General features: G+C 48.7%; 1 protein-coding gene across 1 annotated transcript in view; it reads left to right on the top strand.

Annotated features, from left to right (window-relative positions):
- LOC133359837 (uncharacterized) overlaps window positions 1-25,347 on the top strand; it is a 145,523-nt gene that overhangs the window by 113,452 nt on the left and 6,724 nt on the right. The window contains exons 27-34 of the mRNA XM_061578387.1: window positions 2,211-2,482; window positions 4,303-4,500; window positions 7,824-7,942; window positions 8,449-8,603; window positions 10,480-10,662; window positions 12,687-12,902; window positions 15,135-15,286; window positions 16,612-16,764. Of these exons, the coding sequence (XP_061434371.1) occupies window positions 2,211-2,482; window positions 4,303-4,500; window positions 7,824-7,942; window positions 8,449-8,603; window positions 10,480-10,662; window positions 12,687-12,902; window positions 15,135-15,286; window positions 16,612-16,764 (1,448 nt within the window). The remainder of the gene's footprint in view (window positions 1-2,210; window positions 2,483-4,302; window positions 4,501-7,823; window positions 7,943-8,448; window positions 8,604-10,479; window positions 10,663-12,686; window positions 12,903-15,134; window positions 15,287-16,611; window positions 16,765-25,347) is intronic.

The following is a 25,347-nucleotide window of genomic DNA, read 5'->3' as shown; positions in this document are numbered from 1 at the left end:
GAAGACCACCCAGTCGCCTCTGGCGGCAAAAAATTACTTAACAAAAGGTTAACGTCGCCTGAGGGATGGAATCTCAACAGAAGGACGTGGCACAGTCTCAGATTTGGCGGGCTCTCCAGTCCAGCTCCACAAACAAAATGGCGGCCGCCTGTGCGGGCTGCACCACGGAGCTTTTCCGCTGGCGGGAAATGGCGACGGGATGCTCGACCCCGTAGGTCGAGCTCAGTGATCAACACTTCCATGGCTTCGAGGAGTTCAGCGAGGCAGGTGTGGAATGTGCGGCGCTCTCTCCCTGATATCGGTGAGCTGTCGCTGAGATGGTTGTCGCGATGCTCCACCAATGGCTCCTCACTCCCTTTTTCTGGGGTCGCTATCCCTGGGGCTGTCTGAGGAATAATGCCTTCATCGTCCTCATCGTCCAACGTCTTGGTATGTAGTCTAAATCGCATAAGCATAACCTAACTCAGCTATCTTACTAACAAAATAATGTTTGGCCACTTCCGACACCAGTTTTAGTGAGTTAAACTGAGTCGCAGATGTTGACTTGAAGGCAACACATTTATTTCACTCCAACACACGGGGTAATTTCCCCTTAACAGAATTATAGCCTATGGTGGTGACTACCAGGCTAACTACACTAATTACAATGTAACTAGCTACTACGGATCAGGACCAACAGCTCGGGTCCAGGTCCAAGTGTTGGAGACTCGTTGAACGGAGAACGTTCACGAAGGTTTCTTCAGGATGAACAACAACAATCCTGGTCCCTCTTGGGTCCCAGCTTATATTATCTTTGACATGGCTGGCTCCGCTCTTGGCCACAACTTCCAGAATCCTCGAGCAGAATCTGGACCCCAACCAAGTGACCCCCCCCGAGCCCCCACTTGGGGCCTCTTTGTAGACTTAACTGGCCACGTGTCCTCTTGGGTCAACCAGAGTACCATGGCCTTTAGTAACCTCATTCCGACGGCCGGCATTCCCACATCCCTGTCATGTAGGGTTGGCATTGCACTCCAAGCGTGGTGCCATCTAGCACTATCAATCAGCGCTCACCGGGCCCCTCTAGGGCCGGTACTACACCCACACCCTTCTGGTATCCACAATGTCGTTACACCGCACGCCGTGCCTTTCTAGGGCCGGCACTGCACAGTGACATCCTGCGATGTAATTTTCATCGGTACAGTAAATATGCATTGATTAAGCATGTTTCTTTTAATATCATGTATTTATAATGTTGTTAGTATCTCTATGCATACATACCGATTGTTTCAATATTATAAAGGAAGTTTTTTGGTTGAAAAATGGTAACTTCCATGCTATTGGATTAAATTAAGACTTTCACGTGTATTTCATATACTCGCTTAACGACCAAATCACTTAACAACCGGTTTCGTGGAACAAATTACCATCACCGTCGTTAAGAGTGGTTCTACTGTATTACTACTACTACAGGGAGTCCGTGGAAAATAAAACAAATGTATAATAACATCCTCACAAAGGTGAATGTACAATTTCAAACAACTGGAAGCAGAAGCGTGTGGTGGTTCCGCGGAATATTTAGAGGTTGAAAATAACGAAAATCTTTATATAGACTGCTGGAGAAATCCGATGAGCCATTAATCTCTCTTTTTTATCACCGATGTCCAGTCAGGGGGGTCCGCTGCGCTCAAAAAGGTTGGGAACCGATGATCTAGAGAACCTCCGTGATCTAGAGGGTAATATCGGCCTCCTCTTCCACACTGGCTAGATATCTTGGGCAAGTTGGCAGTATCCCACGAATTTATCCCCACCTCAGGCAACCTGCCAATTGACCGACTGTGGTGTGTACCCATTTATAATATACTGCTGTGGGTGGACAGAGGTAGGTGGATAAAAAAAATATTAAAGACCATGCCAATTGTTTCATTTGCTGCGTCTGGGAGATGTAAACGCCGCCCAGTGACCGCTCTGAATTCAAAGTTCCAGTGTGCTGCTAACCATTGCGCCGCGGCAAGAGACAGGTCACAGGTTGGACCCAAATATCTCAGCAAGTGCCTCGCAGACCCGTCCTATGAACAGTCAATCAGAGTATCTTTAATCTGCGTATCTTCTCGAATCTACGTCTTCATTGATGTCAATGCCTCTGATCTGTATGTCAGGGGAAAAAGTAAGTATATTACGTATCAATATTCAAAAATTTGCCTTGTTCTATATTGATATTTATTTTACAGGTGGAAAATGCATTGATTGGAGTCGAACGTAACATATTCAATAACGTAGAGAATGCGGACTATGATCTGTGGGTGTCTTTAAACGAACCGGGACATCAATTGAATGCCACAGAGAACTCTTGGTCAGTAATACGCGAGGTGGATGTGGTGGCTCGGATCAAAAACCCCGAGTATGTTCTGTGGAAGCCTTTTTTGAAGGACCTCAACTTCAGCTGTGAAGGTGTCAACAACTGCAGTGGTAGTGGCGCCTGCACCTGGAACAACCAATGCAGGTAATGGCGCCGCTGTCTCTTCATAATGAACATGCCCACACTGCTTCTGTGCAGCCACCATGAGGTCCGGTGGTAATATTTATGAAGTCGTAGAAATCCACATACAGTATTTTAATGGATAGCGGTGGTGGCATGGAGGCTAAGAGATGGTATCTCCCTTGTATACAGGAGGTTGTGGTTTTGATCCCGACCCTGACGCCTACTCTATATTTGGAGTTTGTGTATCTCTCTCCCCATGGTCGCGTGGATTTTTTTCTCCAGGTTCTCCGGTTTTTCCCTCCACATTTATAAACATGTTTTGAGATTATTTTTATTAATTGGCTGCTACTATACATTTCCACTTGATAAGCCACTTTGCTGAGCTATCATTTGTGATAGGTCACTTCTGAAAAATAATCTAATAGGCTTAACGGCCTTTACCTGATAAAATAAACATAGTTTAGTGATTTGCTTACCTTTCCTGTAATTTGCACTTATATCGTGTTCAACATTGTTTGATGTTGCAACATTCTGACCACCGTCCCCATGCCCTGACTGGACATCTGTGAAATAGAGCTTCATGGCTCATTGGATTCATCCTCCTGCAGTCTAAATAAATATTCTGATTCTGAAGATTACGCAAACTAAGAAAAAGCTTAAGAGGGCCCACACGCACCCCAGATTCACGGCAAAAATAGGGGAGAACCAAATGACATCTCGAGTATCAAATCCTCATGGCCATGACGAGCTCACATAATCATCGTCGCCGTGTCTCACCACTTTTGGCAATAAGTCTTATCGAGACCATGGCAGTGGCTCGCATCGAGTTGAGTGGTTCGATCAGTCACTCCATGCACTGCCGTCCCCTCTATAACCTCCTTTTTGTTTTTGGCCATGAACGCTCTCGTGCCCACACTTCACGCACAGAAAACTCCCGGGATGGGGGGGGGGAGTTGAGTAGCGGTGACACCCCTCTTTTTGTACGTGCGTCAAATTATAAGGCCTCCAGCAACAATCTAACAAGGATTGCTATCACTCCAGAGAAATGTATCACCAAGATGTTGTGAATTGACTGCTGGTGTGCGCGACGTCGAAATGCCATCACTCATCACAAAAAAAGCAACGGCCGCTAACATGGCCTTAAGTGCGTCATATATCTATTGTGCAGTTAATAATATTACATGCAAACAAGCTCTCGTTACAACTGAGGATTAACTCGGATTTAAATTATCGGAGCTCTGCGTGAGTGCAACACGTGACACGGAGCCAGATATAGCACGTACCCGCTTACTGATTTGCAAAGGGGGGACATGGGAGCTTTTAGGAGGTAGACCGGTAGAGGGAGTGAAGCAGGTAGCCATGTGTAATTACATCCATTTTTAACCCCTTGTCCGGTGCCCGATGACGTCTGCGAGTCGCAGGGTGGTGGGTAGGTGTCCCATTCAACACAAGAGCGGTTCTCAGTGTTAGTTTTATGTAGAGAGGCATGGTAGTTGTATTTATAAGAACGTACTGTACTAATAACAAAGAAGCATAGTTACACGACCACTGCCACTTTACGATACCTGGCGCCAAAACTGTACCACATGCCCCTCCCGCACCACCTTGTGGGTGGGAGTCTTGCTACCGATTTTAGTTTCTATTTTCGGTTACGTTTTGATGACGTATGCACATTACATCGGAATGGAATTAGAAGGAAAAGCCGATCGACGTACACATTCGTCATCAGAAGAACAAATGTATGTACACGTTCTTCATCAGTTTTTGTCTGATTAATGAAGGAACCACCCCACCCCACCCCCGTCCACCAACCACCCCTACCTCCCCTCCCCTCTCGGCAGGTGCTATCCTGGCCACGCTGGGGCTGCGTGCGAGAAGTTTGTCTGCGACAATGTGCAGCAGTGCAACCGACGGGGCCGCTGCGTCGGGCCCAACTGGTGCTTGTGTGATGAGGGCTGGACGGGAGCAGCGTGCACCGAGGTCTCATGCGGCACCCTCAACAACTGCAGTGGCCGCGGGGTCTGCTATGCGCCTGAATCGTGAGTCGTGCGGCTCCATTGTGTGTGTGTATATATATACACGCGTTTATATATATACATCAAGACACGCCTGTGCATATATATACAACAACCGCCATTCGCCACTAGGTGGTGGTGATGTCACTATGGTGCTCTTGCCAGGCCAAGTGTACTTTAAGGCCACGTGAAGTGTCGAACGCCCGCTGGCAGGAAGTCACGGGACAGACCCAGGTGCTATGGGTTGACTGACTGAGATGAGTGGCCGATGCACCACCTGAGCCCCCTACTGTGCCAACTTACTGTGTTTTAGCCGCCCGGTGCTCCGCTCATTGTTGTGAGCATCCCTCTTCTGCTCTCAATTGTTACTAGAGGGTTGACTGCCTCCAACTGCTCAGTAGCATCCTTCATGAGCCTCCTCCAGAGAGGCCGATCTTGACACCGCTGGTCCCAGTCATCGGCAAGTCCACTCAGCTCCACATCCACTCCTACCACATCATTCCCAAAGCACGAAAAACAACCCAGAGCCGAGGCCTATTGATGGTATAATAAAGCAGAGATGTAGGTCCTGTTGAAATTCCCTACACCTCTGCTGTAGCAGGTGGACGGAAAATACGGCATCTGTGCACGACTGCTCTTGCTTGATACAACATTGGGGCTCCGTAAACCTCTCATCAGCGTGCCTGGCAAGGCAATGTTGAATAATCCTTGCCAGGACCTTTCCTAGCACACTGAGAAGGAAGATGCTCCTGTCGTTGTTAAAGTCTATGCGGTTCCCCTTCTTAAAGAGGGGGACCACAAGGGCATCCTTCCAATCCTGCAGAACCTGTCCAGTGATCCAGACTGTTATTATGATGTCATATAGGGCTGTCTGCACAAACATGCCACCCTCCCTCAGTATTTTGCTTGGGGGATAATCTCTACCCTTCGGTTTTTTTTCGGTAAAGTCACGTAGGTAAAAAACAATAATAATAAAATAATAATAATAACTGAAAATAAATTAAATCACGACGTTTCGGAGGCAACACAAGTCTCCGTCTTCAGGTGGGACCAGTCACAGCCAAATGTACTGTATCAAGTGAAGGGAAATCCAAGAGACAAGATCTTAAATACTGGTTCAGGGGAGGGGGAGGAGCTTATCTAAATGTGACAGTCAGGGACTGCGAGGGTGGGGGGGAGGTGGGCGGGGCTAGAAGGGGAAGGTACCTGTTAAGCACCTCCGCAAGAATTACGGCGGGTGTTGGCTTCCAAAACCAAAAAATAGCAGCACTGTTAAACGCTGGAGATGTCAACAACTCGGCAAAATAGACTAGTATCTGTCAAATAAGATGGTACAAATATGTGTAGTTAAATCTTCTTTACATGGTTAATAACATCTTTCCAATGATTGCTCAATTTGTACCCATCATCACAGGTTGAAGTTATGTCTATGTTTGTATATCTGGATGGCTTCATGCACCAACCTTTGATGGTAGCCAGAAGGTTTGCAGAGCACCTTGGTCTCGGAAAAGATAATATCTTGAGAGCCCACAGCGTTGTAACAATGATCAGCAACAGCGGAAGAATCAGTTTTGCCGTGTTTCAGATCTTACTTGTGCCTCGCGGACCCGATCAGAGACATGACGTTTCGTTTCCCCAATGTAACAATCACCACAGATGCAACTCAGTTTATAGACTCCAGGGTATTACAAGTCAGGAATGACATCTTTCACAGATGGGATTAGATCACGAATTTTATGTACTGTACCTGAATCGGACCTGGATCTTATGTTTGTTTAGAATTTTGGAGATATTTTCAGGTCACGCCTGCTATGTATGGCAACGTGATGGTTTTGATCGGAGTTTCAGGTGGTTGTTTCTGTATAGTGGGAGAAACAGCTTGACGGATAGTACGGTCAGAGTATCCGCTCATCTTGAGGGCCAAATGTACATGTTTCAATTCACTGGTCAGGTGGTGTTGGTCAGAGATGCAATGAGCTCTGTTGTATAGTGTTTTGATGAGATAATTATTTTGAGCCGGGTGGTGGTGGGAATCAGGATTCAAGTAGGAATTTGTGTGGGTGGTCCATCCTGATAAACAGAATGTCCCAAGGAGCCATCGGGTCTCCTCTCAAACAGAACATCCAAGAATGGTAGTTTGCCATCTTTATCCACTTCCATGGTGAATCTGATGGATGTGTGTCTGGAATTTAATGTGGTCCAGGAAATGGTTCAATGCTGGGAGGCCATGTGGCCAAATGACGAAAGTGTCATCCACATATCTCTTCCACAGGGAAGGACGCAGGGTAGACGTCTGGATGGCGTCCTGATTCAAACTTCTCCATGAAAACATTAGCTATCACTGGTGACAAGGGGGAGCCCATAGGGGTACCCTCATTCTGTTTGTAGAAGGTGCCATTCCAGGTAAAGTAAGTGTTGGTGAGGCAATGCCTAACCAACGCAGGTATATCCGAGTTCAGTCCATGTTGGACCAAGTCTTCAATTGTTGTTAAGGTGTCAGGCACTGGGACTTTGGTAAACAGCGAGACCACATCAAAACTGACGAGAATATCGTCAGGAGACAGTACCATGTTCTTAATCATAGAAACCAATTGGGTTGAGTTAAGTACTGCTGAAGTGGTCTTGCCAGTGAAGGGAAGCGGAGTATCTGTAGTTATGAGAGTTGATCGTGGACACTATGGGCCGTAGTGGGGTGCCTTCTTGATGTTGTTTGGATGATAATCTCTGCCCGGCTATTTCCTTGTCTTAGACTTCCGTACCTCACCAGATGGAACTTCAGCCAGTTAAATCTGCAAACCTGTTCCTGGGGGTGGGAAATCGGATCACCTATCTTTCCCCTGATGATGGTGATAGGTGTGGTGCCTGCAAGTTACTTTTTGACTGAGTTAAAGACTGATTTATGATCGCGGGCTACTGAAGCAGACGACATTTCCTTCGCAACTAGCGACCACCGCCTATCCTTGCAGCGCCACACAGCTCTCCGAACCTCCGAGTGAAGGCTGAGAGTGGGTCTGTCGCTTTTTCTCAGCCAGCCGGAACACCTCCTCCATCAGCCAGGGTCTCTGGGGAGGTTTGTACCGTGTACCCAAAGCAGCCATTGCAGCTGCATGAACTACAGTCCTAAACCTTGCCCATTTACCCTAGGCATCAAGAGGAGGGAGAGACGATGCCATCCCCAGCTGCAAGCGATGATGAAATTATTGCTTGTAACTTTCATCAGCTAGCTGATGAAAGTTACAAGCAAGAGTAGTGTGGTGCACGTTATTTACTCAGTCAAAATCAAGACGGTGACCATTGATTTAGAGAGAGAGCTCTATTATCAAGCAAGTCCACACTTTTTTTTGCAGGTGCTTGTGTTACCGATATTTTGCCGGACCGGACTGCTCCATTTGCCAGGATGGATTCTGGGGGCCCTCATGCCTGCAGTGCCCTCTCTGCGTTCACGGGCACTGTGACCTCAACACGGGTGAGTGAGACATTCGACGAGGTATTGGATTTCAAAAGGGGTTATCTTTCATATGGATTAATAGTAGCAGATTAAATATGGTATTTTAGATGTTGTCATCCACTAAATTGTCTGTTCAGAAGCAAGAGTGAATCATCGTCCATTCCTCCTTTAACCGAGCGCAGACAGCAGCAGCAGTGGAGTGGTTATGATGCAGTCGATGTTTTGGAATTCATGACCGCACACTCGATGCTCTCCAAACGCTCATAAAAGGGGTGGTCACTGATTGGCTGAGGTCTGCCAAGTCCCACTTAGGGAGCGCTTCGATTGGCCGAAATTGGCGGCCCCAACCTGGTATCATAAACTTATCGTTAATAGAAACAATGGGACCCCTACGGGTGCCCGATCATTATTCCAAATATTGTAAACCCAGGTACCACAGTATATAAAACAATTGACGTTCGTTGGACAGATTGAAATTACGCCAAGATGTGTCAATTATAAAAGGCTGCTTTCATCTGTGTTAGGACGATGCGTGTGCAGTGAGCTGAAGTGGGCAGGCAATCTGTGCGACCGCTGTGCCGAGGGTCTGTATGGAAGCGATTGCCTGCCTGTACCCACGGTGCTGGACGTGATTCCGAGCACTGGGCCTGACGTTGGCGGCACGTTGGTGCTCATCAAGGTCTGTACCTACTGCGGAGGTTTTTCACATGCACCCAGCGATTCAGCACGGTTGGCTACATGTGGTGCATAACAAGTTCATAGCTGTTAACCGATATGGTTTACCCCATATTCTTATACAGGAAAATTAGTTTCTGGGTCCATACGGCATACAGCAGTTTCAATGCAGTACTATGTAGGATTTTAAGTTGAGATTTATAAGGGCACGTGGTGACCAATAAGGTCTGAATTGGTCTGTAAGAAGGTAGGCACTGATAAGGGGATGAGAGGTTTGCCAGTTATACATATATATGACACAGTACACTACACTACTATACACTACACCACTATACTGAATATAAAACTAATTTCTTTAGAACTACTTTTTGTGTTCTAGTTTGTTGCCCTTCCCCCACACCTCTAATGAGTATGGTTGGCTACGTGCGGTGCGAAACAAGTTCAAAGTACGTAAACACATATGTACGTCTAGGCAAATAACCCCCATGACCTGCACTGTGTGGAGGCTTTCTGCCAGTAGTGGATTGACCACGGCTGATGATGATGATGACAATGAATAATGCACCTCAAGCCATGTGGGCGCCACGGTGGCTAGGAGATGTTAACTACCTCGCCTGGTATACAGGAGGTTGTGGGTTCGATCCCGATCCCGACCCTGACGCCTGTTGTATATTTGGAATTATCTTCTCTCTCTCCCCGTGGTTGTGTGGATTTTTTTTCCGGGTCCTCCGGTTTTTACTTCCATATTTAGAAACATGCGTTTAGAGTATTTGGCTGCTATGAATTTTTACACGATGATAGTGTAGTGCCTGAAAGTACGCATCACGCGCTGAGATCGGTGTGCGTGCACGCGGCGTACAGTGGAAGCAAATAAGGACACGGGGCGCTGATTGGCTGGTTGTTGTCGAGATGTGGGGCTTGCGCTGTCTGAGGATGGTAGCAGGTGGCAGGGAGTAATTAAGGACGCAGGGTGCTGATTGGCCGAGAGGGTATTGTTGTCGCAGAGTGGTGCCGCATTGTCGAGTGGCGTCGCGGGGGATGCCCCAGATTAATTGGGGATTAATTGGCTCAGGGATAAAGAGAGGGGTTTTTGGAGGAGACGGGAGTTCGCGCCTGGGAGGAGACAGAGGATGGAGGAGTCGAAGCAGCAGAGCTAATAGCAGTGTAGGGTAGCAGTGGATAAGTGTAGAGTAGCAGTGGAGAAGTGTAGGGTAGCAGTGGAGAAGTGTAGGGTAGCAGTGGAGCAGTTTAGAGTAGAGTGAGACGAAGCCAGTAGAAAGCGGCTGGAGTGTGGGAAGAGAAGTGGGTATAGTTACGACAGAGTGGGACGGCGGAGAGAGTGGAGAGGAGAGTCGACGGAGGAGTGATGGGGAACGAGTGAGGCCGGCGGAACGCGGCGAGCGAGCGGCGAGCGCAGAGGAGAAACGTGGATCAGTGTTAGCTGGAGGAACATTGAGCTTTGTTAGATGGAGGAGTGTTGATCGGTATACGCGGAATAAAGTGAAAGGGGAAAGCCAAGAAGCTGTCGTGTCGAGTCGAGCACTGCAATAGCAACTTCGTTGAGCTGAATATCATTTATGATATCCAGGTCGCTTCTGAAACAGAACTACATAGCTCGGTGAGCCTTACCTAGTAAAATAAAATAAATATTTTATAGTTTATGTTGAGTAAGACTAAGGATCCACTAGGGTTCAGAGTTCATCAATGAGACTCACGGAGCCAGACTAAGGATCCCATAGGGTTCAGTGTTAATTACTGAGGCTCACAAAGCCAAATTAGGGCTCCCATGGGGTTCGGTGTTAATCACTGTGGCTCACAGAGCCAGACGAGGGATCCCATAGGGTTCATTGTTTTATAGCTTCCGTGTTTTTTCGTTGCAGGGCCGCAACTTGAATGCGTCCGCAGATGGGGGCTACCGCTGCGCTTTCGGGGACCAGGTGGTGGAGGGAACGTGGCTCTCTAGCGAGCAAGTGCGCTGTGTGACACCCATGCACACAGCCGGGGCGGCGTCCGTCAATGTGGCGCCAGGCCGCGGTGGCCAGAGCTCCTTCACCGCCTCCACGGTGAGTAGCTGTCTGTGTGTGTGTGCAACTTATGTGGGGAGTGGAGGTGTAGTGGTTAGCGCGCTGTGGTATGAACCCACCGACCCGAGTTCCATTCCTGTTCACGGCCACCAACACCAGTGATGATTATCTGAGCCTCCCCTAGGTCGACTTAGCCTCCAATGAGTACCTGGTGCAATAGTGTGTGGTGTAGGCCACCATCCTCTTTGTGTGCCACATTGCCAGCTTTCATAATGCTTGCTAATAGCACTTGCCCCAAAAGTCTGTTCAGGCTATACAGGGGATATTTGTCTTTGTGTGCAACTGTAAGTACGCGGTGGCTAGGAGATGTTAACTACCTCACTTGGCATGCAGGAGGTTGTATGTTCGATCCCGACCGGCCCTGACACTGGCTGTATATTTGGACTTTGCGTGTTAGTGTCTCCCCGTGGTCATATGGATTTTTCTCGGAGCTGGCTGGTTGGGAGCTCCAAGAAGAATGTCTTTTTACTGTCTCGGCCTCGCTGTGCGCTGCGTTGCACCACTATCCGAGTAGTTAACCTCGCACTCAATAAACCTTCAGAGCCAGGGTGAACATCTGACTCCAAACGTATTTAATGAATAGAACGAGTTAAAACTGATGTAAAAACACAGCACAAAATACAGCATCTGTTAATACTTGTAATATCAATACAATGAACACTGCAGCATCATAACATTGTCTTCGATAACATGAAACGCAACAATAGGTCCTGGATGGACCAGGCACATACATTAGCACTGAATAACTATACAAGAGAATAAGCTACTGTGTTAAATTAGGTCACTTCTTGCAATCACCATACTGCAGCCTAAATGTACAGCGCTGCACATAACACTGAACTGTGGATGAGATACCTCTTCATCCTTACTCTCAAGATTGCATTAAAGTTACATGGGTACAAGTCTGACTCGACTTATTTAATTATAAGTAATATTCACAATAATGCAAGTGGCAGGCTTCATTGTTTAATAGGCCTCATTTATCATAACAATGTAACAGCATTATAAAGACATTCACAGCATTATAACGGCAATCCTAACATTATAACAGCATTTCCGGTATTATAAAAACATAAACGAACTTACAGACAATGCTTCTCAAAGTCCCACAAGGAACAGATGCACCTGTCTTCACTGAGACGCTATTTGTGCCTCCATTTTGTACTCTATGTAATGGCTGACACACTGCCTCATGGATTAGAGAATGTAAAATCGTAACTTCCTGGTCACGTGACCATACTCAACTCCATATCAGGAAATTCCTGTATACCCAAACCCCCATACCTGCCATGAGGCAGAACAATAGTTAACAAAAATAATACTGCTTCACCTAGGCCATTCTCTCACATGGAGGATTTTCACCACAGCCGATGGGTTAACCACATCCCGTGAGCTGAAGCCGATGGCACACTCAGGTTAAAATTTGCAAACGCGCATCATTTATATAATTTTGCTGCTCTGGATTTCGACGTGATATTAACATCAGCCACTTTATTGAGCTACCATTTGTGATAACTAGATCGCTTCTGAAAAAGAAGCTACATAGCTCAGTGGGACCTTACCTGGTAAGATAAAAAAAAAGTTTAGTTTTTTTTGTAGAAAATTTTAAGTGATTTGTTTACCTTTCCTCTACTTTTCACTCTTATTGTGTTTTTGTATCGTAACGGTCTGGTCCTGTGCCCCCCCCCCCACTCCCCCGATTGTGAAACAGAGCTTCATAGCTCAACAGATTTCTCCTGCTCCAGTGTTAATTCAGATTATGATTCCGATTCTGAAAATTGGTGGGGGGTGATGGACAAATGACAAATCTTAGTCCAACATACCGGTATGCTGAACTAGTACTAATTGGCACGTTTTGTTTGTGACAACCTCTTACTGATTGCCTGTGTCAAGTGTTGATGGCGGGTTTAACAACACATTTTATGTACACGATCTAACCCAAAAAAAAACCCTCTTACGGACAGAAATCTTCTCTCTCTCATGTTTCCTTTCTCGTTGCGCAGGTGCTGTTCACCTTTTATCAGCAGTGCCCTGCGAGCGCGTGCGGTAGAGACCTTGATGTTCCACATGGCATATGCTCGTTTGGGCGGTGCATCTGCAGCCTGCCGTGGTACGGCGACGACTGTGAGTTCGAGTATCTGCCGCCGGCGCTGAAGGTCGTTGCCGACGCCGTCGCGGTGGAAGGGCAGAGCTACGGCGAATCTCTTCAACTCCTGAAGGTTTCCATCTTTGTGACGGGGGAGCAGAGAATGGGGGGGGGGTGGGCAGGACGGCTGCAGGACCTTTGGGTTTGTGGAGCACGTTGGGGGCACGTTGGGGCGCGTTTCATGTTGTGAGAAGTTCGCCAAGCCGCCCTGGTTGATAACCACTGGTGTGTTTGTGGTTAAAAAATTAACGTCTGCGTCATGCACGGCAGCAAGAGCGGTGGAGGGGGGGACGTAAAATAACCCGAGGTGTCATTCGAGTCCAAATTTTTCCCAAATGTGAAAAAAGCACCGCAAATCGCTCGGTGAGAAAACACGCAGTGATCGTTGTCGCAACCTGCTCCAAGAACTTGGCAGGACCCCCCGTGAAAAGAAACATTCATGAGACTCAGAGACTTATTCATGGGTAAACGAATGTAATGATAATAATAATTTACACCAATAATCTTTAGAAGTATAATGGATTCAACTGAGTTGCAGACGTACTCTTTGGAGGCAACATATTTATTAACACCAACACGAAGGGGTAACTGCCACTTTACCAGATAACAATCTATGGTGGTGGACCACCAGGCTAACTACACTAATCACACTGGGAGTAGCTACAATGGACAGGACCCCCCGGCTGGGGTCCAGGTCCACGTGTTGGTGACTATTCTCGGACATAGAACGTAGATCTTCAGGATAACAACAACAACAACGCTGAACCCCAGTCCCTCTGGGGACCTGGTTTATATCCTCACTGGTCGTGGCTGGCCCCGTCCTTGGCCACGACCACCTTTTCGAATCCTTTAGCAGGATCTCGACCAATACGTGACCACCCCTAGCCCCCCACTTGGGGCCCCTGTGTAGATCTTTCCCATCACGTGTCTTCGAGGGTTAACCAGAGTGCCATGGCCTACATTAACCCCATTCATGGCCGGCACCCTCACACCCCCTCCTATAGGGGACAGCACTGCACGCTGAGCATGGTGCCACTCGGCGCTCTCAATCAGCGCTCACCGAGCCCCTCTAGGGCTGGTACTATACCCAAATGTGTAGAGGTGTTACATAATGGGGAGAAACGGGCAGTTACACTGGGGTGTCTATATCCACGTCCGCAAACGGTTACCACCCTGGGGGGCTGTGTGGGGGAGAGGCTGGGATCCCACACAGCCCCGTCCCTCGAGGGCATGTTGGTATATAAGGCGGAGAACGAGAGAGCTCGTGGCAGTCGTTGGGTACAGATCAAGATGAAGAGCCAGTGAAGACTGAAGGCCAGCTAGCTAGACCTGGAACTACCCTGACTCGCTGTTCTTGTAAGAAGCCGAGCAGGGCAAGCCAGTGGGGACCTCAGAGCAGCGAGGTCTGATGTCCTTGTAAGGGCCAGACTCGTGTGGCTGAGGGTCGGAACCTGCGCCGAAGCTCGGCCAGGTTAGCTAGCCTACATTTGGGGAAGGTCTGGGGTAGAAGGAAGTAGGGAGTTAACGGGGAGCATTAGCTGGGGAACACTTCCTTTAATAGACCGGGTGAAGAGGCCGATACCTCTTCAAGTGTTAGAGTCTTTACTCTGCTGTACTGAATTTAATTGTAATAAATACGTGTTGCATCCATCAACTTATCCTGCGTCACATACGCCCGTTACACATGTACGGGGTGTCCGTGATGGCAATACATCGCATGCCGTGCCTCGCTAGAGCCAGCATTACCCAGTGACATCCACGATGTCGCTACGTACGTGATTTCCGCGATGCAAGTACATTGCACGCCATGCCTCTCTAGGGCCGGCACCACACAGTGACATCCGCGATGTCACTACACAAGCATTAAAGCCCACCAACACCCACCCTTCATCTTCGGTGGAAAAGAGATCATAATAAAGTAGTTTCACGTCCTTTTACATTTACTTTTAAAATTGTCTTCATTCACATATTCGACACGTGGTAGATTCCGGCAGCAAACGTGTGGTCCGATGTAATGGGGCGCACGCATCCTTTATTTATAATTCCTTGCTGAACCACAGCACCTCGCTGACCTCATGCGAACTCCAGTCATCCTCGCAGCAGCAACATCTATTTGGTGTTTGAACATCTTAACGCCTGTTTTTATTTCCAGAAAGGGTAAAACCTATTCTTATCTTTCATAGTATTTAAATGTGATATTTAGGAATGTATTCCCCATGTTCCTTTAAAATCTGCCCCTTTCCTCACAAGCGGCGTATCCCAGACGCTCCAGAGAGGCTAACTGAAATCCTTTCTGCATTCCAAGGGCACCGCCCCAGTCATGTGGCAACTGAACGTCGCTCCGAGCGGCATGACCCTTGACGGCGCCGCTGTGCTGTGGAACTCGGTGATCGCGAGCGCAGAGCCGTATGCAGTGGAAGTGAAAGTCTTCAACGCGGTTGGCATGTCCACGGCAAGGTACGGAGAGCGGCGGTGGCGGGTGGGGAGGAGGAGAAGGGGGTGTGGTGGGTTGGAAGGAAGGAGGTGGAGGTTTGATTTATCTTTTTTTTACGTACAGCAGAACCCCCCCTTAACGACGGTTATTGGTTCCATCAAACCGGTCGTGAAGTGATTTTGGTCGTTAAGTGAGTATACAACATAAACGCGAAAGGCTTCATTCATTTCAATAGCATAGAAAGTTACCCTTTTGTACCCAAAAAACGTACTTTATCATATTTAAATAGTGGCTATTAATACATAAAGATACTAACAACATTATAAACACATAATATTGAAAGAAATATGGCTCATCAATGCATTAATATTTACTGTACCTACAAAAGCCCGTCGTCAACAGGGGAATGGTCAGTAAGTGAACACATTGGGCTCTGTGGAGGCCCGTCGTTCAGCGATTAGTTGTGGTCGTTAAGAGGCGTTCTACTGTACACCACTATACACTACACCTCTATACACTACACATTGGACTCTTTGGAGGCCTGCCGTTAAGCGATTAGTCGTTAACAGGGGTGGTCAATAAGAGGGGTTCTAACTGTACGGACAACCGATAAATGCAAACTCACATTTGCATGCACAACAAGTCACGGTGCATGAGTTGGCGTTCCTCATTTCGTGCACACATGAACTGATGGTGTGAAAAACGTTGCATAGTTGTACTCTCTTGCGTTTTGACTCTGGTGTGTTTGTCAGTTGAAGTTTTGGGGTAATAGCACTTTCACCATTGTGGCTGGATTCTGATGAGGGTAAATTGCCCAGGAGCCACGTAAAATTTGTTTTTCCAAATTCGCTCATCGTGCTGCCTTTTCACTGTGATCTTGAAATACAAGATCACAGTCAAAGTTAACGTAACCACACTTTGCAGCTGGTTTCTTATGTTAAAATAATTTATATAGTGCCTTTCTCCAAGGCACTTTGCACAGAATTAACAATAAGACAGGATGTGCTGGTGGAGATGAGGAGAATGAATAGATGAGAGGAAGCAATGGGTGGTAAATCTGTAATGTGTGAATTCGGTGAAAGTGATGACAGTAAATGATTAATGGTTTGAATAAATGAGGTTCATGAGTGATAGCCATATAATGAGAATGTGAAGAGGGAAAACTAACAGTGGCGGTTATGAGGGGGAGATTGAGGGGGTCATGGGGTGAGCTAGGGAACAATAAGTGTGAGTTTTTAGTGCGGAGTGGAAAATAAGTGAGTGAATGTGACTGACTTCTTGAAGGGAGCAAGAAGAGAGAAAAGAGCAAAAGCGTTAAGACTGACACATTTCTCTGTCCGTTATTCAGTTGGCACTTGACCGTGGAGCCGTCATACACTGCCCAGCTGTACCCGGTGTCTCCCACGGTTTTCTCCGCCCCCACGCGGGTCCTGCTGTCGGGGTTTGTGGCATACCGGGAGGGCGTCGCAGGAGGAGGAGCGCAGGTTCCCATCGCCGTGGAGTGAGTGAACATCCGTCAGCTTGCGTTTTGCCGCTGCCTCCGTTGTTGTTTATGCAAAGATCCCCCCCACCCTCTCTAGCCTTAAAATACTGTAGGAGCAAGTGCTGTTTGCGAGTAGCACTTATGAAGGCCGGCATTGTGGCCCACGAGGGGGTGGTTGGCCAGCCACCTCGCCCGACCACCTTAGTCTCCCCAGTGCCGATGTTTAACTGCACATCGCTCCAGGTATTCACTTGAGGCTGAGTCGACCTAGGGGAGGCACAGCACTGGTTCAGATAATCACTGTCACTGGTGTTGGTGGCCATGAGCAGGAATCAAACTTGGGTTTCCTGGTTCATAGCGCAGCGCGCTAACCGCTGTACCACCACTCCCCACTGTTGTATATTTGGAGTTTTCATGTTCTCCCCGTGGTCACGTGGATTTTTCTCCGGGTCCTCCAGTTTTCCCCTCCACACTTAGAAATATGCGTTAAGAGTATTTGACTGCTATAAATTTCTGAAAAATAGCTAAATAGCTCGGTTTGTTTTAACTGGTAAAATAAAACAAAATGTTTTTAGTTCAGTTTATACACACCTGCTGTGACATGGATCAAAAATATGATTAATAATAAAAATACATTGACAGACATAAAGAGGAAAGCAGATTTTAGAATATTATATTAGAGACATCATTTTTAAAATCTTGAATATAGGACCTTTTTGCCAGTAGTAAAAGTGTGAAAAAATAAAAAAGTGTAGTATTGGTTCTTTTGGTAAAGTCACGTAGAAATGTTTTTAAATTAAATTAAACAATCTATGAAAAATAAAAGCAAAAAACACCCATGACATTTCGATCACAACACAAGCGGTCTTCATCAGGCGGTGATGAAGACCTCTTGTGTTGCGATCGAAACGTCGTGGGTTTTTTGCTTATATTTTTATTTTATTATTTTTATTTTATATCTACGTGACTTTATCGAAAGAACCAAGAATATGAATTCCTGCAGCCACGAAAGTTTAAAATAATTTGTTTTAATAAGAATAGGTTTTACCATTTTGTCAAACAGTACAAAGATAATAAATAGTACAAATACAACCGTATAATGTAGGTATATCTACGGGACATATTGTATGTATAACTGGCTCAACCCGAACTATAAGTGTTCTGATATTTGTGTAGTGTGGGTTTTCACGAGAGTGGAGACAGACGGTTAGAGGCAACATCTTTATTTACAATGGCTACGCTACAGCACGTAGCGAACCCTAACACCTGAAGGGGTAACGGCCCCTTTACCCGCGACCTAAGGAGGTGCCGCCTCCGGACTGACGTGTCCTACTACTGGGGCTACGGTCTCTGGGTCCTCTGGCTAAGGGTGACCTAGGGGAGGCTATTCTGACCTGACCAAGCCAAGGTACAGGTCCCGACCCCTGGGCCGCTCGGTCCCGGCCCTTACAAGGACGTCAGGCCCCGAGGGTTCAAGGGTCACACCACTGGCCCACTCAGACCCAGCCCTTACAAGGACGACGGGTCAGGGGAGTCCCAGGGTCCTGGCTATCTGGTCTTCAGTCTTCAACTGGCTGCCCCGAGCCATCCAGAGGTCCGGCTTTTATACAGCTCTGGAGGCGTTCCCAGCCACGCCTCCCTTCCAGAGGGTTCCAAGGGGGTCCTGGGAGATCCCAGCACACCCCGCAGCCCCCCCTTGCCTCGGAGCTGGGGAATCTCGCGGCCCCTATCCCGGTCCGAGGTATTTCCCCTTGTGGACCCCGTCTGCAACTGCAGGTAAGTAGCGTGACACATTTAGTTTATACTCGCGATAAGTACCCGGCGTTGCTCGGGCGAAAAAGGCAGACACACACACTAACTTACACACAGACATAGACCCACACACATAGAAACACATCGACTTAGACGCACACACACACATATATGGTTAAACCCAGGATGGATCGTTAGCAGGCCAGCCTAAATGTTTCTCACCGGCAAAGATGTTCCATTAGGGGGGTGCACGCTTCACAAGCGTAGAGAATGGAGGGAATTACCGTGGCCGAGAAGACCTGGAGCTTCATGCGGAGCGAGAGACCAGGTAGCTTCCACACAGCATAACGCAGCCGATAAAAATATAATGGCGCTCGACTGATTTGGAGTGAGACCTCTGCTGTTAAACCGGAGCCGGTCATGAGCACACTGGCCAGGTATGGGAATCTCGGCAATCTCTCCACAACTGCCGCATCACCAATTGTGAGTTGTGGGGGTGGTTTGTTCGATGTACAAAATACCCAGGCAGGTGCTGAGTTTTGGTGGGGCTGATGGTAACGCCCCACCTCTTAGTGGCAAGCTCCAGGTTCAGCAGCAGTGAGTAGCAATCACCAGAGCATCGGCATACATAACATGGTTGAGCAATAGGGAGGCATCCCTTGATCGCACCCGGGCATCGATCAGCCTCCCATTGTATCTGCACCATATGGTAATTCCTCGGGTACAGCCATTGAAGGCTTCATGAACTACGTGGTCAAAAGATATGTTAAATAATGTGGAGCCAGAGGACATCCCGGTCACACCCCAAGGCGTAGAGGGAATGACTCTGACTGACGGCCATGTAGTTTGACGCGGGGCCGCTCGCCATCATGAAGGTCCTTAAGTATCGTGAGCAAAGTTTGAGGGACTCTGAAAGCATGAATAACAACCCAAAGGCCAGGCCTACTGATGGTATCATAGGCCTTGAGCAGGTCAATAAAGCACATACATTCACTCACACGCACACATGGACCTACAGACACGCAAAGAAATGGACACAAAGCGACTAACACAGACGGCCATGGTCTGACACACACAGACATATCGACTCGCACGCACTAACACATATGGACTCACACACGCATAGACGTGCACTTTAGATACACACACATGGAGTTACACACATTGACGTACACACATACAGCGACTCACACACACATCGACTCACATCGACTCACACACAGACATACGTGGACTCGCACACACATTGACATGTACTTACACACACACATATCGACTAAGACACACACACATGGACTTACACACATACATAGACTGACACACACAATGCCCTACACACACGGACATATGGACTGTGACACACAGACATCTACTTTAGATACACACATGGATTAACACACACACATCAACTGACACACAGACACACAAACGCACATTGGCGTACACACTCAGATGGAGCCATGCACACACATCGACTCACACACACGCATTCACTTAGACACACACATCGAGTGAAACACACTTATGGACTTACACACACATGTGGACTAACACACACACAGCGACTGATACGCACACAAATGGACTGACACACAAACGCTTGTACGTATATATACAACAACCGCCATTCGCCACTAAGTGGCGGTGACGTCACCCCGTGTGTGTGTGTGTATATATATACACACACAGGGGGCGTTGTCCGCTTCAAAAAGACAGACACATGGACTTACACACAGACATGGACCCACACATATAAACCCATCGACTTACACGCACACAAACACATGGACTCACACACACACTGACATGGACTTTAGGGACACACGTGTAGTTTCTGCAGACGAACATATTTGTAATATTAGGCAACTTATTAGTTTCATAATAGTAAAAAATGAAGCAGAGTTGTTATGTGCACACAAACATTATCATTGCAATATTTGCAAACTTATTTGTTTAATAATAGTAAACAATAAACTTCGGATGCAATAAAATTGTACTTGACATTGGCGTGGTGACGCCTCGTCCCGTGCAGAGCCCGCAGCCTCGCCAAGATTGGCAAGCCGGAGGAGGTGAGACATTGCCAGGCTGCGGGCTGGGCCGCGACCCCCGATGATGCCCTGAAAAATATATCTTATTTTGTGTTTTTAACATGTTTACAAATCCTGAATTATTGCCTAAAAAGGATATACGAACCTATTATTTTTTCATGTGTATATATATTTTACTTTGAATCAGAATCCGAATATTTATTTATACTGGAGAAATCCGATGAGCTATAAAGCTCTGTTTCACAGATGGCCAGTAGGAGCACGGGGTAAAAACGTTACAATAACAAACAGTACAAACACAAGGTAGTAGTGAAAAGTACAAGAAAGGTACACAAATACAACACTAAACCATCCCCATCCTACCAGGCAAAGCCCACCGAGGAATTAACTTATTTCTCAAAAGCGACCTGGCTACAACAAATGATAGCTCAACAAAGTGGCCCCACCATTTGGACATTTATAGCAGGCAAAATAAGACAAATAATCTTTGACAATATTTTCCGGAGCTAAATGCCAAACGTCTTCTTGCCACAAGGGGGTTTGGAAGACGACCGAATTCTCGTGGCACCACTACCGGTGGTGTTACCTTTGTAATAAAAGGACTCGAACACTTCTTTCTGTCTTCGTGTCTTTATTCAGGTTCACGTCTTTACCCACACGGCACTCTGTTATAACTCCTGTATTTGTAGCCCCCGGCTATTCACTGCTATTATAGCTTCCTCTCCCCTCTGACTCTCTGCTTCATCTACTGTAACCTCCTCCCTGCAGACTCGCTGCTACCCCTATGCAGACTCCCGCTGCTACCCCTATGTGCAGACCCTCTGGCTGTCACTGTATGCAGACCCGCTGCCCACTCTCTCTGTGCAGCCCCGCTGCTGACTGCAGCCTCCTCGCTGCTTCGGGTCGGTCACCGCTGGCCAACGGTGCCGATCCTCGCTCCCCCCGTGTTCGTGACGATCTCGCCACACCCTGCTTCGCCCTTCGTGGCCTTCCTCTGTTCCTGGTTCCCCGTCACTCCTCTTGCTCTTCCGGTTCCCCTCCTTCTATACTCAACCCCTCTGCCCCCCACGTGACCTAACTCCTCCCCCCCTGACGGCACCTCAGAAGGGCCGTTTACAACCGCATTACATCACCCTCCCCCCTAAAGAAAATCCAGCCGACCTCGGCTGAATTGCAACCTGAAAAGCAATGCGGGTGTAAAGGGCCAACACGCAAAAAGACACGAAGCATTGAAGAACATTATAACAATAACACAACACAACACAATCTAACGAAACGTGAGGGATTTCGAGCGAGTACGGGTAGCCGGGCTGTCCCGGACAGTCGGCGACCCACCCGCCGAGCGGGAACGTGGAAGGGTTTTAGGGGCGACGGGCGCAAGTTCTTCCGTCGCCATTGGAGGCCCGCCACTGTCCCGCTCGCGTCCAGAAACATCCCGTACTCGCGTCCGCGGAGGGATAGGAAGAGCTGCAGGTCCCGTGGGTTCTGCGGCTCCGGTCGGCGTCCCACAAGCGGAAGGTCCTCCTCCCTGCGGTGTCACGGCCGGCTTGTCTGTGAAGGGTACGACAGGCGCTCTCGCAAGGTCAGCAGACACAGGCAAGGGCGAGTCGGCAGCAACAGACCCCGGCAAGGCAACTTCGGGAGATGACGCATCCGGCCGTGGGGCAATGTATGGCTTCAACCGGGACGTGTGCACGAACCAACGCCGTGCACCAACCTGAACACGCGCCGACTGTGGGTTGGGAACCTCAATGAGGCGGACCGGACCCTGCCAAGGTCGATGTAATTTAGGAGATGTACCTGGCCGCACCTGTGGGCAATGAAGCCAGGCCAGGTCCCCCTTTTTCCAGGGACACTCCCCCTTTGAACGTCGGGCACACCGCTCATTCCTGGCCTGAGCCTTGGCAGTAGCCATGCGGGCATTTTCCCTCGCCTCAGCGACACGCCGAACGTTGTCCTTAATATACTCAGGAAGAGGCTTAACAGGCCCCCTCGCACCGGTTCCCAACTGGTCATGAATCGGCGGCACGTTCTCACGGCCGTACATAAGGAAAAACGGCGAGTATCCAGTAGCCGCGTGCGGCGTCATGCGATACGCCGAAAGCACCCCAGGGATATGCAAATCCCAATCAGATTGGTTTTCCCCGACTGTATGGCACAGCATGGCGGACAGAGTCCGATTCAACCGTTCCACCATACCATCCGTTTGCGGGTGGTAGGGGGACGTCCGTATCTTTTTAGTTCCAAGAGCCGCACACACCTCCCCCAACAATTTAGACGAAAAGTTACGTCCCTGATCCGTAAGGAGCCTCTCCGGAGCCCCTTTGTCCATTACATACCCAAATAGAAAGGCGTCAGTGAAAGACGCCGCTGACTGGTCAGGCAAGGGCCAGGCCATCGGCCAGCGAGAGAGGTACTCCACCCCCACCAGTAAATACTTATTCCCTTTAGCTGATGGCGGAAAGGGTCCCAAAATATCTAACGCCACCAGCTCATTAACCCGAGATACTTTAATCGATTGTATCGGCGGAACATATGGATGTTTAGGCGGCTTACGGCGGGCACAATCGGGACACGCGCGAACGTGACCGACGACATCCGTCGTCATGCCGTGCCAATAATAGTCTCGTTGCAGCGTCAATAGGGTTTTCTGCACCCCCAGGTGTAAAAGTGTGTCACAGTGCAAAGATCTAATCAGCTCATAGCGCAATGACGCGGGCACAACGAGACGCCAGTGTTCCTGTATCCCTTCCCTCCACATCAGTAACCCATCTCGGAGAGCAGTTTCCGAATTACCACCCGCACCGACTTCCTTACCCGCCCTCTCCGTTCGATTCCGTAACGACACCAAAGAATCGTCCAACATTTGCTCCCGAATCCACACAGACCTTGGAAGACGCAAAATCCCGTCAGCCGGTCCCCCTTCAACCGGTCCCGGTGTAAGCGGAGGTTCGAGAACATCCACTGCCCGCGCGACAGGCTGAGGGGGGGGCTGAGCCGGTCCACACCTATGCGTCCCCGACGCACACGCACAAGGGGATTGTTGCGGCAACCTGGACAGTGCGTCCGCGTTAGCGTGACGCACACCCTTCCGATGGTGAATTTGGAAGGAGAATTCTTGCAACGTGTCCAGCCATCTCGCCAATTGTCCGGATGGCTGGTCCATCTTAAGAGCGTACTGCAAGGCCGCATGGTCCGTTCGGACAATAAACGACCGACCGTACAGATACGGTCGAAATTGGCGGAGAAAATACACAATAGCCAAAAGTTCCCTGCGAGTGACGCAGTAACGAGTTTCCGCGGGAGACAAAACCCGACTCTCGTACGCCACCACACGCTCAACACCACCTTTTGACTGGGACAACACCGCCCCAATCCCGGTGTCACTCGCATCAGTATCCAGAATGAAGGGATGTTCAAAATCCGGATAATCCAACGTCGGCGCAGTAGCCAGTAGATCGCGCAGGCTCCGAAACGCCGCCTCCTCCGGCGGTCCCCACACAAATTTGTGCCCCTTCCCAGTAAGGAGATGCAAAGGCCTGGCGATAGTAGCGAAATTCGGAACAAACCTCCGGTAATATGAGGCGAACCCCAAAAACCGACGCACATCACCCACCGTGGCGGGGGTTGCCCAATCCCGGACACACGCAGTTTTCTCTGGATCCGTGGCCACCCCGTCCGCACTAACAATATGTCCCAAGTATCGAACGGAACGTTGCAGTAGATGACATTTCTTAGGCTTGAATTTCAAATTAGCAGAACGCATTCTGGCAAAAACGGCCTCCAACCGCAATAAATGCTCATCAAATGTGCGGCTGAAGACAATAATATCATCTAAATAAATGAGACATGTCTCCCACTGCAACCCCGTCAATACCAACTCCATCAATCTCTGAAAGGTGGCAGGGGCTGCATTCAACCCCATCGGCAGACAGTTAAATTGGAACAACCCCTGCGGCGTACGGAACGCTGTCTTTTCCCGCGAGGGCTCGTCAAGGGGAAGCTGCCAGAAGCCCGAAGAAAGATCTAGCGTTGAAAAAAACTTAGCCCCTGACAAGGCGTCGAGAGAATCGTCCATACGCGGCAGGGGATACGCATCTGCCACCGACACTTTATTTAACTTCTGAAAATCCACACAAAATCGTAATTTACCATCTTTCTTTTTAACCAACACGACAGGCGCGCCCCACGGGCTATTAGACGGAGATATAATATCCGCTTTCAACATGTCTTCCACTGCCCCTCGAACGTGCTCACGCTCAGCCGGACTCATCCGACGCGAGTTCAAGCGGATAGGGGCCGCGTCCCCCGTTTCGATGTGATGAGAGAGCAGCGAGGTGCGTCCCAAGTCCAAATCGTCCGAGCTAAACACATCGGAATAGCTCGCTAATAATTTATGAATCGCACAACGCTGCTCAGCGGAAAGGGCCGAATTTTCCGCACATAGTTCGGCGATCCAACGATCGTCCACCCCTCCGTCGTGTGAAACACCACCCACCAGCCCCCCGTCCGGAATGTCACTCTGAGCCGTAAACGCCGTAGTGGCGTGTGCCACAACGGTACCAGCCGGCACACACACGCTTTCAGAACTCGCATTTAACACCTGCAAAAACGGGCGTTGATCCGGATGGACAATGGTTTGCGCCCCCACCAGTGCCAATCCGCCCGTAACAGCGGCAGACGGCGACAGCAAAATTCCACAAGCACCCTGCCGACCCGGAACCGGCTTCCGGTATCGTAGGGGAATGAGCATCTGCGAGCCAGGTGGAATATCAACTGAAACTTCCGATAACGCCTGCAC

The sequence above is a fragment of the Lethenteron reissneri genome, chromosome 66 (assembly GCF_015708825.2).
Source record: "Lethenteron reissneri isolate LAM-NWPU_2019-01 chromosome 66, ASM1570882v1, whole genome shotgun sequence".
NCBI classification, from domain to species: domain Eukaryota; kingdom Metazoa; phylum Chordata; class Hyperoartia; order Petromyzontiformes; family Petromyzontidae; genus Lethenteron; species Lethenteron reissneri.
Note: the sequence above shows the minus strand (reverse complement) of the source record. Positions and strands in the feature narration are given on the sequence as shown.